At 37.2% G+C, this 13,013-nt stretch overlaps 1 protein-coding gene across 2 annotated transcripts in view; it reads left to right on the top strand.

The window, feature by feature from the left end:
- The window catches only part of rabgap1 (RAB GTPase activating protein 1), a 76,153-nt gene continuing 63,140 nt past the window's right edge, over positions 1-13,013 (top strand). Inside the window, exons 1-3 of one of the 2 annotated variants that reach the window (XM_079256567.1) lie at positions 1-115; positions 10,870-11,105; positions 12,977-13,006. In XM_079256567.1, the coding sequence (XP_079112693.1) occupies positions 10,953-11,105; positions 12,977-13,006 (183 nt within the window). In that variant the 5' untranslated portion in view covers positions 1-115; positions 10,870-10,952. The remainder of the gene's footprint in view (positions 116-10,869; positions 11,106-12,976; positions 13,007-13,013) is intronic. The other variant, XM_079256568.1, reaches the window with a different exon arrangement.

Raw genomic sequence — 13,013 nt, forward strand, 5'->3', positions numbered from 1 at the left:
GTTGGGTTTGTGTTTACAGCTCGGCTGGATGCTGTTGGCTTGGCTGCTGATGTTCCTGGGAAAGTGCAATGCCGTGCCAAACGTCACTGGAATAAAAACAGTAGTGGGTATAAAGGTAAGCTGCTATGCGGTTGCACATAGTGTTACCTTCAAAAGTAAAAACAGGTGTCACCTCATTTATGAGGAAAAAACGCTTGATTGTTGGATGGAACAGTGAGGGTAGCATGGTTAGCAGGCGTTAGCTAAGCAGCCATAATACAGTAATGGCCTGTGCCAAGCCTATAAACAAACGCCTACAAGTCAGCGTTTATTCGCGAAATTCATAGGAGGACTCTAATATAGCATTATGTATGACATAACGATGGCGGAATAGTTGGGCTAAATGCTCAATGAGCAGTTCTACATTTTGGTCGGACTTAAAATCGATGTCTGTTGTTGCTATCTCAGCTAACATTAAGCAGACTGGTGATAGCTAACTGAGCCGATAAGTTCACATTGGAGCGAGCTGGGCTCGTCTAACGCTATCGAACTAAAACTGGTTAGTATTTGTTCTGTTATCTGCTGGAAAGCAGTGGGTTTAAAGCCCCCCCCCCCCAAGGTTTACCAGGCAGCACTGACATGCAGCATGCTTCCCTAGATCTAGATAAAGTGTGATACCACTGGGAAGATAAGCAGGTTTCTGCTTACAGTATATTGACACTGAAAACTTATTAGTATATTTCACCAAGGCTGAGTAGTTATTTTCTTTTCTTTACTAACTAGTAGTTTTACCTCGTTTTCTGTGTTTTGTTAGTGAGTTCATGATGGCTGTGATATAGTCAAATAGATGAACTTTGATGTCAACTTCATTTTAATGGTTTTATTGAAGTACAAAACATAGTACTACTCCTACAGCCATGCTTTTAGAAACACTATCTATTATGTACAAACACACATACATATGTGTGTGTGTGTGATGTGTGTGTATATATATATATATATATATATATATATATATATATATATATATATACACACACACATTACATAAAATAATATAATATGTGCGTGTTTATCAAATATTGGACATCTACCAATTCACTTCACACCATGGCAAGAAACTAATTAATGCCAACCCATCCTGCTCTTATTTAACTATGAAATTATGTGGAGCTATTTTGTCACAGGTAATCTACACTATTTGTGTTTGGAGTTATTGTTACGCTATTAGAATATTTTAATATTGTTAGATGTAAAGGAATAAAAATCAGTGCTACATAGATATTTGAGTGATAGCCTGTTGAACGTTTTCCAGTCCTGTAGAAGACCATGGGGCTCTTGTATTTCAATACAAAATTGTTTAACCTGTTATTGTAAATGCATAATTTAAAAAAGATTTGCTTTGTGTTCCACTTCAACATCGCACAGCTAGGACAGTGAAAGACAGTGTGACAGAAAAAAGTTTGTGCCTAAACAGTCAGATGTGTTATGTAAAAGTTAGACAGCATGTTTCTATCACTTTATGACCAAGCTTGTCTTTACAGTAAGGAAGGGTTGTTGGCCGTCATTGTCATTGCCTTATATTTATGTTGAGCTGCATTCACAAGCTGCTGATACATATGTTGATTTGTTTCCCTGATCTATTTCCTGGATCTCAGGTATTCGAAAGCCTAATTTTAGTCAAATCAGCTGACAGGTGACAATTTGCTTTATTAACATCATATCATATCATCTTTGTTTCACAGAGACTTCTAATGTATTTTTTTTTAAAAGCTGCCAGAAGACAGACAACAACATTGCCTTAATTTAGGAGTAGTAATAGTTTTGTCTAGCTAAAGATCTAGTGGGTCTTCTGCAAATATGTGAACTGTCAATTATTTTATTATAATTGAGCAATTTAGTATCTTTGGTATTCTCACTTAGAGTTGATAGACATAAGTTTCTCTGTCTTGACATGCAGCCAGTCCTTGAACTGGTAAGGATTTATGAGATATGATGAAGGTAACTGTCTTTATCTTTTGGATTTACTGGAAACAAATGAAGTTAAGAATTGCTAAAATGGGTTGAGAAATATACTGTTTCAGTGAAGTCTGTTTTGGAAGTTTGTGCTGTCATATAATTGTTGGATTAACAACCACAATCGTGATCAGGTGTTCAGCATTAGTAAAAAAAAAGTGCATTCATTTAATTCCTTTTAAATAAATAAAGCTTAAATGCAAAAACTAGAGACAAGTAGTGAAACCTTATTACTTCAATTAACTGTTTTACATACCACTATTTTTCACTTACATTCACTCACAAAGGGGTTGGCAGGCTGATTACTTGAAATTTAAGTATGGGGTAAAGGGTATTGATGTCTCAGTTGCAGTCTGTGATAAATTCTCTGGCTACATTCAAAGTCACATAACTAAATGAAGCTCCACATATCTTCATGTGCCATTTAGTTATGTGAACCAGCAAGTGTGAAGATTAAGCATCTACAATCCTTTTGAAATATCTCTGTCTCTTTGTGTGGAGCTTTCAGATTGACTTATAAAGCAGTCACAGCCCCTAGGCTGGGGGAGATGACCAAAATCTCATATCATGATGTAGCTCATTTTAGATCCCCATAACGATGTACATAACAATATAAAATTGTTTGTGTAATTTTGTGTCAGTCATCAGTCATTTGTAGTGCTTGGCAACAGCAGCAGTGATCTCCTTCCATCTGTGGAAACTATGGCTGTATGGCGTTTCATGGGTAAATGCCTGTTGCAGCATTTGCATCTGGAGTTTATTGTGAGCATTTTCGCTACCACTTGACGCTGCTTTAGCGGCTTTTGCTCGTTGACTCTATACTTTATTCTGTAGCCTTTATCCTGATTCTTGTGCAGGTGCTAAAAGGAGTTTGTTGCGTCGGAGTCCGTTGTTGGGACTGTGCGCTAGTCTCTTCCACCTCGGTCTTTTTATTTCAAAACTGCATTCATGCGACAGAAATTTCTCCTTTTTTATGAACAAACTCATCAGTTTTGTTTGGCTGGTTATCTTTTAGTGAATTATCCTGCTCTGAAACGCATCTGCTACCGTTTTTTTTCCATGTTTGTTTATGCATTGCAGCGTGCATACCGTAAAGCGCATCTTGACGTAAAATACTGCAGTAAAGCACCTTATCATGGCATAAACGATAGAGCCTCATATGAAACAATAGACCATTTCTATCGTCCCAACATTATATATCGTCATATCGCCCAGCCCTAAGCCTGACAAAGATATTGGAGTTTAACTAAAACAGACTTGACCGATAATATTTACTCAACATTAATAATTTTCCTTCTAAAATGTTAACTATCTTTCAGTGTAAACAATGAACTATTTTGCTTTTTAAAACATACATTTTTAAAACTTAAGAAATATGAAATAGTATTTTTGTTTTGATTTGTTTGTACCATTTTATCCAATCTAACTGGATTTGACTGGATTGTATTTACTACTCTGCAGTCAGTCTCTGATCTCTGATTTTTTATTTAAATTATATGAAGAGAAAAGTTTTTTTTTAAAGCATTTCAGAGTCTTATCTTGATTCTATTTACTGTTTTATTGTGTAGTTGTTTTTACTTGGGATTACGTTTTTGTTGCCATGTTCAGCATTTGATAACACAAGTTTAGAAAATGGTTATGTAAATCAAGCCTGTTATTCAAATACCTAATCAATAAATGGAGAAATTGAAAGCTTAGATCAATTTGCAGGCTTCTTTTTCAGTTCGTTCCTCTTGCAGGAGGCTATTTTACAAGTATACACCGCACAGTTCGAACCACAGCTCTTAAAACAGTGGTCTTCTCTGTTTTTCCCATGGCAGGCAGTCAAGAGTAGCGCAACTTAAACTGTTAACTGCAGGAAGCCACACAGTTTAATGTGTGATATGACACTCAGAATTTACTTTTTGTGAAACTACAGAAACTTTGAATTTCATAAGAAATACAGGGCCTGGCCAGTGAAAGGCAAATCAGAACAAATATTATTATTATTATTATTATTATTAATAATAATAATAATAATAATAATAATAAAAAGACAATCATAATCTTCCCATTTTTTTTGTCATAAATGACTTTTTCTTAACACCTCTTTACCATCTAATATAGCTTCTTTCTGTGTTAATCCTGACAACTTTTAGTCCTGTCCCTTACTAAACCTTTATTGATTTTTCTAATCCAGCAGTGGAGTAACAATTGCTGTACTTCTATAAATTATTTAATTTTCATTAAGAAATTCCCCCATTGGAATTAAAAACGTATGTGTCTGTATGTCTGATATTTAGATAACGATTTTGATTTTTACAATTTAAAAAATTTTTTTTTTATTTAGTTCCTACAAAGGTAATATAAGTGATTCTTTCAGTTCTTTTGTCAATGATTGTTGCAAATGTTTACACTGAAATGGTTAAATCTTCTTTATAGGCTGCTCTCTGTACTCAGTAAACCAGTAGAGAATTTTTACCACTCTTTTGTATTTATGGAGAGCCAAAGATGGCTGAAGTGAAGTCTTTTGCCAATGATTTCAGCTGTTGAAGGCCAATCTGTCCTTTGTGATTGAGTTTTTCTTTTTTTTTAATTGAGCCTCTTTCCTTCTTCGTCATGTGAGGTTGTAGGAGGTAGCTGTCTTCAGGACTGGATCTGAATTATGATGGTTATCCAATGCCTACCGTTCATGTAATCTAAAGGGTTATGTTTTCCATGTTTTTATTTGTTAAAATAATGAATTGTTCATCCAGGGCTCTGGTTTTGTTTACTTTCTTTGTTTCCTATTATACTTTATCTGTTTAGTAACCTTGTAGCAGTCAAGTCTTCTCTGTTCCTCTTGTTCTCTGTCTGATTTCTGTGCCTGACTGAAATCAGGTTGAAAGGAACTGTGTTGCAAGCCTGAATGCTCTCTGGCTCTTTTTCTCTCCTCTCTCTGTGTATGCCTGTGCTGTCCTCTCTCTCATGTGGCGCACATAGGGCCCAGCTGGCAGCCCAGGACAGCCCGTTCACAATGAGAGTGGTAGGGTGCAAAAGAAAGCAAACACACACACACACACACACACACACACACACACACACACACACACACACACACACACACACACACACACACACACACACACTCACACAAACCTGTGTGTGTGCGTGTGTTTTTTTTAATACATGAATAGACATGATAAGTTTTTTTTACAGATCCAGAGTCTGTGCTTCTTTTGGACAGTGATGGTTAAGAGAGGTTGGTCATGTTCGTTATTTGTTTTCAGAGAAGACATTTCATTCAGGGTGAGTCACTGTAGGTCACTCGCAGAGCATACTGTTGTTTGTGTGCTAACAGTCAAATTGATAATAGTGGCAATGCCTATTCAAACAACTTGCAAAAATGTACAAACCTAATTTCATCTGGTAAGTGTTAGCTCAGAAAATACAACCAAATAAGTGTAAAATGAAATGTTCAAGATGACAATCTGCTATTCAGTTTTAGACTGCCTTGTTAAAATATTTCAATAAACAAACTTGGATTGTATGAGGTAGCTTTATACTTAAATGTAGACAATTTTTACAGTACACTCTTCAAGACACTTAACGTTCCATATATCTGCTAAAGCCTTTCAATCAATTTGCAAATAAAGATCTAAAAAAAAGCTGCTCCGTATTTAAGTTTATTGACAGAGTCTTTAAGTTGGGATCATGTGAACTGTAACAGTCAGGCGTTGAAACTAACTTCCTTTTTCCTTCCAGTTTTTAATGTGCTGAAGGGAAACTCCATACTATTTTGTCATGTTTTGTGTTTCATGTTGAAATGCATAGTCGATACATCTGAACAATCTGAATTGAACTAAAATCTGTTTATAAATATGTAGACTTTCCAGGATAGAGTAGGATTCATGTTCTGGATGTTTTTTTATTTTCTGTTTGCAGTTTGGTCACTTTTATTCAGGTTACAAGCAGTAATATTTACACTGGCTTTAGTTCACTCAGTTACTGGGTGATAGTGTACCTGAGTGTAAGCCGCACCTTTACTGAGCGTGCCATGGCTCTCCTTCCTTCTTCAACAGCCATATTTATGGCCTTTGACTTGAAGGCTGCATTATATGCATTTCTTTGTTTGTTTTCCATGATGAGGGTGTGTGCATGGAGTGCAAAATGACTTGTTAGCCAGTAAAAATCCATACATTAGCTGCATTATAGTGTAAGCCGCAGGATTCAAATTGAGTGATTACGTAGAAATTTCGATACATTGCTAAAGCCCAAACTGGTGACTGCATTGATATACCTTTACTGCTAATAATAATAATAATGATGATAATAATACTGTCAGCTGCCCCTTCAAAGGAATATTTATCACTTTGCTGCCAATCCCAGAATCCCTGTATGTCTAATTTTAAAATGATCAATTATGTTTTAGTTGTAGTAAAACAAAACTTCAGGCTTTCTGTAGCTTCTCAGATGTGAAGATTGGACTCCAATCAATATTGAAATGACTTTTAATTGTCGTGTTTTTAGCCTGTTTTCAAATCTGTCTAGCAAATGTAGTTATTACATTGAATCAATGAATACTCTTAATTGGGAACTGCTAAAATAAATAAAGTGAGGAAGTAACACGCCTCACTCTATTTAAAAGATGAGTAGTAAGATGTTTAGGCCAAATTAATTATTAATTGTTCCTGCAGTTTTAGACATTTCTAGATTTTCACTATCTCCTGTAGCCTGTGTGCTCAGTGACTGGCAATGGATAATGTGTCTGTTTGGAAGTGAACCAAGGCACTGAAAAGTTTGATAAGGAACAGTGTGGCTTGGCAGGAGCCGGCAGAGATCTGTTGCTGAGGCTGGGGAGGAAGGCAGGGTGACAAGGCAGCCATTATAAGTTTGCTGGAGCTGCCAGCTGGTAGGAGTGTCAGGCTTGGGTGTGCATACAGATGTGTGCTTTTCGGTGAGTAAGTATTTAATTGTTTTCATAATACAGCAGCTTGTGTTTTTGTGCTTAGGGGGATAAAATGTTTTTTCCCCTTTAAGTATGTAAATGAAAGTGTTGAGTATCAGCTGCAAAGTTAATAGAATTTGCAGTATTTTAGTGCTACTTGATACATAAATGAGTCAGGAACGCTCACTGCTGCCTTTCTTGGGTACTAGTCACTATCTACATTTCTCTCAAGTAAAAATGGGTGACTATGCAGTTTTATAGCAGTGACCTGCTTAAAACTGCTTAAATGGAATTATATGGATGAGTGACACAAGAATGGATGATACAGTCTCTACAATGCATGCTAAAACAGAAGGTGAATGGAAATAAAAAATAAACAGTCATAAAATATTAATGTAGAAGATGCTTAAGCTTAGATAAATTGAATTTCCAAAAATATATACAATTTATTTAGTCTCAAAACCTTACAGGACGAAGCTTTAGATTTCCCAGGAGCTATTAAAAGCTGTGTAACAACATCTGTGAGGAGAGTAAATAGACTGGCAATCAGGAACAATATTAAAAGACCATCTGAGCTGCAAGAAAAAGATTATTATACTGTAAAACATGTACTGGCACACTGTCTGTGTTTAGGTGCAATGCTGAAAGTTACCATCATCAGGTGTTCTGCACCATCTTGCTGATATGTTTGCAAGACCTCGAATTTACATTGTACACAGATGCATAACTAAAATTCAGGTTACACAAACTGGTGTTTGCTTATCCTCTGATTTTGCTTAAGCCTGTGATATCTGCCAAGGATTTATCTTCCAGCTAATCATGAACAAACAAAATCAATGGGCCTGTTTATATCTCCTGTGCTACCAAAAAAACCTCTTATTAGTCAGACTGTAGACAAAGACGCATGAGGGAGGCATGGAGTAGCTGGTACTGCGGATAAATGCTTTGGGACCTTTGGACTGCTGGGTGGAATCTTTCTAAGTTACTTCTCACCGATACCATCAGACTGGGATGTGGGATGTTCACTGTTTTCTTTAAGCCCCATCTATTCAGTTTTTGTGGAGGCTGTTCTTCTGAGGGAAGCTGCCATTGTAGAGGAGCTCTGCAATGGAAGAGATGCTGCTATGCAAAAATGTGTACAGTAGAGGGATGACAGATGTCACATATCATCCTGTTTAAATAGAGAAGACGGACCTAAATTATGCACTTTTTGTGCTGTGGTAGTTTCAGGGAGACGGCTGGATGGAGGCCTGAACCCTCTGCTAACTACAAAAGCCCAAGGAAGGTGTTTGAGGTGCATATCAAAAGGAAAAATACCTATTTTTTATTAAATAAAAATAAATAATCATAAAAGGCTAAATTGAATTATTTGATTAAACTGATTTGTTGTCATCCCTTTCTAACAATACATAGTGACACAACAAAGTTGAGTATAAAAATGGCCTGACAATAAACAGATTAACTCTGGACAGTTTTGCTTTGTTAAAATGAAAATTTGGTGCATTTTTTTTTTTTTGTGGTTATTTTAATTTATTTAAAAAATTGTAAATATTGCACCCTAAACCTCAGTGTGCATGTTGCTTTGAGATCTCTGCACTTTCGTCACAAAATCTGCTTCAGAGAACCTAGCTTATTGGGGCTGTGACGATATGCTTTTGTCCCGATTCAATTCCTGTTTTTTGGCTGCTGAAGCCAATTCGATTTAAATTGCGATTCTGACAATTTTTCGATATTACTGATTTTTGTAGACTAAAAACAAAAAAATGTACAACACTTTTTTTTGCCAGTCATTTTTCTTAATTTCAATTAGGAAAAAAACCAGCACAGTAGCCAGACCATCATTCTGCTGCTATGATGCCCAAGAAGACAAGTAAAAATCTAAAACAATAAAAATGACAAAAAATTTATAATGAATCATTTGTATTCATTTGGAAAAAATTTTTCTTTAAAGAAAAAAAAATTTTTTTAAAACTGTGAAGCAAAATATCCCAATGTTTGATTTTTTTGGTGTCACCTTATTCACAAGACTTACATCAGTCATCGCTTGGTTTGATCTGCCAAAGTGCCAGTAAGAAACAAAGTAAACCAGACCAAAAAACAGAAGTGTGTTAACAAGTGTTGGCACACCCAGTTAGAAGGAGCAGCAGCTGGGGTGTAGATTTGAGTCAGAACATATTGTATCACAACAAGTTGAATGTTTTCTGGCTAATCGGAAGCTTGAAACAACAATACTTTACTTACCATGAATCATTGTGTCCTGTTTTTCATTGTCAGTTTTGCAACAGAATTACATTGTACAAGAACAATAATTATTATTCATTTGTTAACTTTTATTCTTTGTTATGCAAATGAACTGTGGCTTCATGTTAATAGTTTGTGTGTGATAGCCTTATAAAAATATCCTCATTATTAGTGCAGAATATCAAACTTTCACAGAAATAGACACCATTTTTTGAGGATTAATCTAGATCAGTATTACTGTTTTATCTGAAGTAATGCTCATTATTTAGTGCCATGACCTTTTATGTTTTTTGTTTTTCATTCATGAACTTGCTTTTAGGGTAAAGAGTGAAAGGAAGGACAGCTGGACATAGTTATGTCTCATTTCCTCACATGATGCCCTGCAGGTGCAGGCTTGTGTATTTATTTTCAAAAGAAATGCAAACCAGTACAGTTTTGAATTCAACTTAATTCACTGTCTGGACAGATGCAGGTGTATTTGTTGTTGTGTCATCATGGCCAGGAGAATGTTGTTTACCTAATAGTACATCCATTTTCAACATGTTGGAGCTTTATGCATTTTTATGTGTAGATTTCTGATTTGTTATTGTTGCACAACAGTTGGCACTGCAAGAGGAAGTACTGACATGGATAAAATGGGTGGTTGAAGCAAACTGGTTTGTTCCTTAATTTTTCACTTGCATTTGCATCACCCTGACGTTACATTACATCAAGTCATTTTGCAAATGATTCTTCTGGAAAATGTGTCTGAATGACCCACAGATCCAGTATCATTGGCTTTGCCTGTGCATTTTTATTTGAACTAGCTCTTTTTTTCAGCCTAACCTTTCATTTCCCCCGTATGGTTTGTGCTCAGTGGGTGTGGGAAAACTCAGTATCATTTAGATGTTAAAACCAAGCGGAAACCTCCGAAGGTTAAAAGTGAAGCCTATGCGGAAGTGCATAAAACTGCAGTTCCCCCTTCATCCGTTAGGGGCTGGCTGTAAAACAGAGCAAATCCCCATAGACTCCCATGTTAAAAAGGCCAACTTCACGACAGAAATAAACATCCTGGTCATCCATCCAATAATCATCCATTACGGCCTGGTTCAAAAATCCATTTTCAGTTTATAGGTCAGGTTTACCTTCATGACAACCGTTTTAAAGTAATTTAATCTCGAAGGTCGGCATATTTAGGGTCGTGTCCTTTTGATTGACAGGTACCAATCTCCGGCTTCAAGTAAGAAGAACGTAGAACAACTGCGGTTTTTAGCCAGTTAACAATGCGACTTAGCTTTAGCCCACTTACCTCCGTTAGCTGGTTAGCTCCCGTTATCTCGAGGTTAGCTCGGTTAGCTTTTAGCTAAAGAAAGCTTGGAGTTCGCTCGATGTCAATCATCCACCATGACGCTCACAGCTCCCCTCCCAGCTCCCCCTCTTTGCCCATATTTGTATTTTCCTGTTGAGACAACACGCATGACGCTGCCAAGATGGCGATGATAGGAACTGCCCACCGAGCTTCAATTCAGCTCTTCAGAAACCCATGGGTGACGTCACAGAGGCTACGTCCATCTCTTTATATACAGTCTATGGTTAAAATGCACCTTTAAATTAATTTCTTTTAAATATTCCATAATTTTTCAAGGGTTTGCCTAATTTCCACCTTCTATTGCCTTCTATTTATGCTTTTCATCACTTCATGACTGTTTTCTGCTTCTTTCTTTTATTTATATTTTCCCTTTTTCCAGGTGATTTTGCTCATCATCTCCCACCACTGCCTCCTCCCGTCTTCCATTCATGAGCAGCGTGGCTGAATTTAACTGCGGCAGTCATGGATGACAAGGGTTCGGTGGGGAAGATTAGCGTGTCTTCAGACTCAGTGTCTACTCTCAACAGTGAGGACTTTGTCCTTGTGTCCCGGCTGGGGGACGAGACACCTTCCTCCACTAATAATGGTAGTGATGACGAAAAGACAGGACTGAAGGTAAGGATGGTTGTTTAGGTAATGAAGTGCAGGGAGACTAAGTGTCTTTATGGACCTGTAGACATTGCTGACTACTGGTAATGTTTGCAGTCTGACCCTCATTACATAAGAAGAATTACATCATCTGTTAAATTTGAGTTATGATTCAAATTTATGCAGGAAAACATACCAATCTGTCATGCAGACGAAATGGTCATGTCTTTGTTTTCTTTCTGTAAGACCTACAACTAATGCTGTAGCCTTTAGCTTGATTTAGGTCCTGCTTACGCCACAATGTTTCCATGCAAAACAGAGAACTTTTTCATGTATTGGAAAAAAAAAGCATTTGCACAACAGTGGAATGGCAACTATCTCTGTGTTTGCAGGAGAAAAAACACAAATAGGACTGGAAGTTGTGGATCGCATGCCGGGCTTCTAGTGGGCAGTAAAACTTTGTAATGACACACCCAAGTGCCCGCCATGTTCTTATAAGACCCGGAAACACAACAATGGAAACGCTAGTTAATCTGGCGCATATAACTTCTGTCTTTGCTGACTGTAAATGTCAAAACAAGTTTTACTTCAGTAGACCAGATCCATTTAAACGCTGCAGCATCATAAATGCGACACATTGTTGTTGAGCTTTTTGCAGGTTAAGCCAGGTCAGAACAAACAAGTGCAAGACGGCGTGAAAGACATCACCATCGCCCACAGATTCCCGTTCCAATTTATGCCTACAAGAGTCGTCTTGCGTTGCATGGAAATTCCTCTTTGGAGGTTTTACAGTTTCTGCGTTGTGATGTAAACAGGGCCTTAATCTGATTCATTTTTGCTTGAAGTTATGAAGAGTCACCATTTCTATAGACCCCTCTCTTTGTATGTTCATCTTTCATGTGCCAAAAGCCCTTAACCATCTTAGCAACTATTCAGTTAAGATCAGATTTTATATGACACTTAACCATAACACTAACCATTTCTTGTTTTGCTTTTTCATTCTGCTTTTTGTCATAGCTGGTACTGTGTGTTCCTTCTCCGCTGATAAAACTTATAACAGCTTGACGTCTTGTTGTTAATGTGACTTGGAAGCTATTTAACTGAAGATGTATCTAGTGGGAATTTGTTATTGGATTTGGATTTGTTTTCAAAGATCCACTCTGACTCTTTTTGTCAGCTCTGGAAAACAACCTGCTTCTCCAGTTTATCAGCTGCTTCAGTGTGAGCACATCACAAATGATGTATGATGATTTACAGCTTGCAATCACACTAAGGTTGAATTCAGGACTGCATGAGTGCTCCTTTAGGATTGGTAGTTTTGAAGCATAGCGGTGATACACCTTCAGCTTACATTAGTAGATTGTGAGGAAAATGGTGTTTGTTGCTAGGGTGTGGCTTTCCATAGAGACTGAAAATTTTGGAGACTCAGTTGATATCCAGTGTGTCCCTACTGGATTCTCCTCTTCTGTTCTCCTTTCCTTTCCTTCAGGTTATCAGATTTTTCATTTATTATTTGTGAAGGATGTGCAGTGTTGTGAAGGTACCAGGAGATGGCACCAGAAGATGGCGTTCTAAGGATGTCTTGGTTGAACTTGACTTTGTGTGTGGAGAGAACATACATTTTCTTTGAGTGAGTGTAAAAGTCAGAGCTAAGGTTTTGTGTGAGGGATGTTGCATTGTTCACTCTGTCAGACGTTTGAAAATCAGCACCTGACACACATCCGGCGTTGCCATTCTCCAGTGGTAAAATCACTCCATCCATGGGCTTGCCCTTCACAATGTCATTTTTTTTTATTTGTTGATTTTTTTTTTGGCCACACACATTTCCTATCCAGTCAGCCCATCCAGTCAGGAGATGAGAGGGGTCAGTGTCTCTAAACTTGTTGTTTGTTATGCAGGTGATTTCTGAGGAAGGGGTCAGCTTTAAGGTCAGTC

The sequence above is a fragment of the Telmatherina bonti genome, assembly GCF_933228915.1.
Source record: "Telmatherina bonti genome assembly, chromosome: 17".
NCBI lineage: Eukaryota > Metazoa > Chordata > Actinopteri > Atheriniformes > Telmatherinidae > Telmatherina > Telmatherina bonti.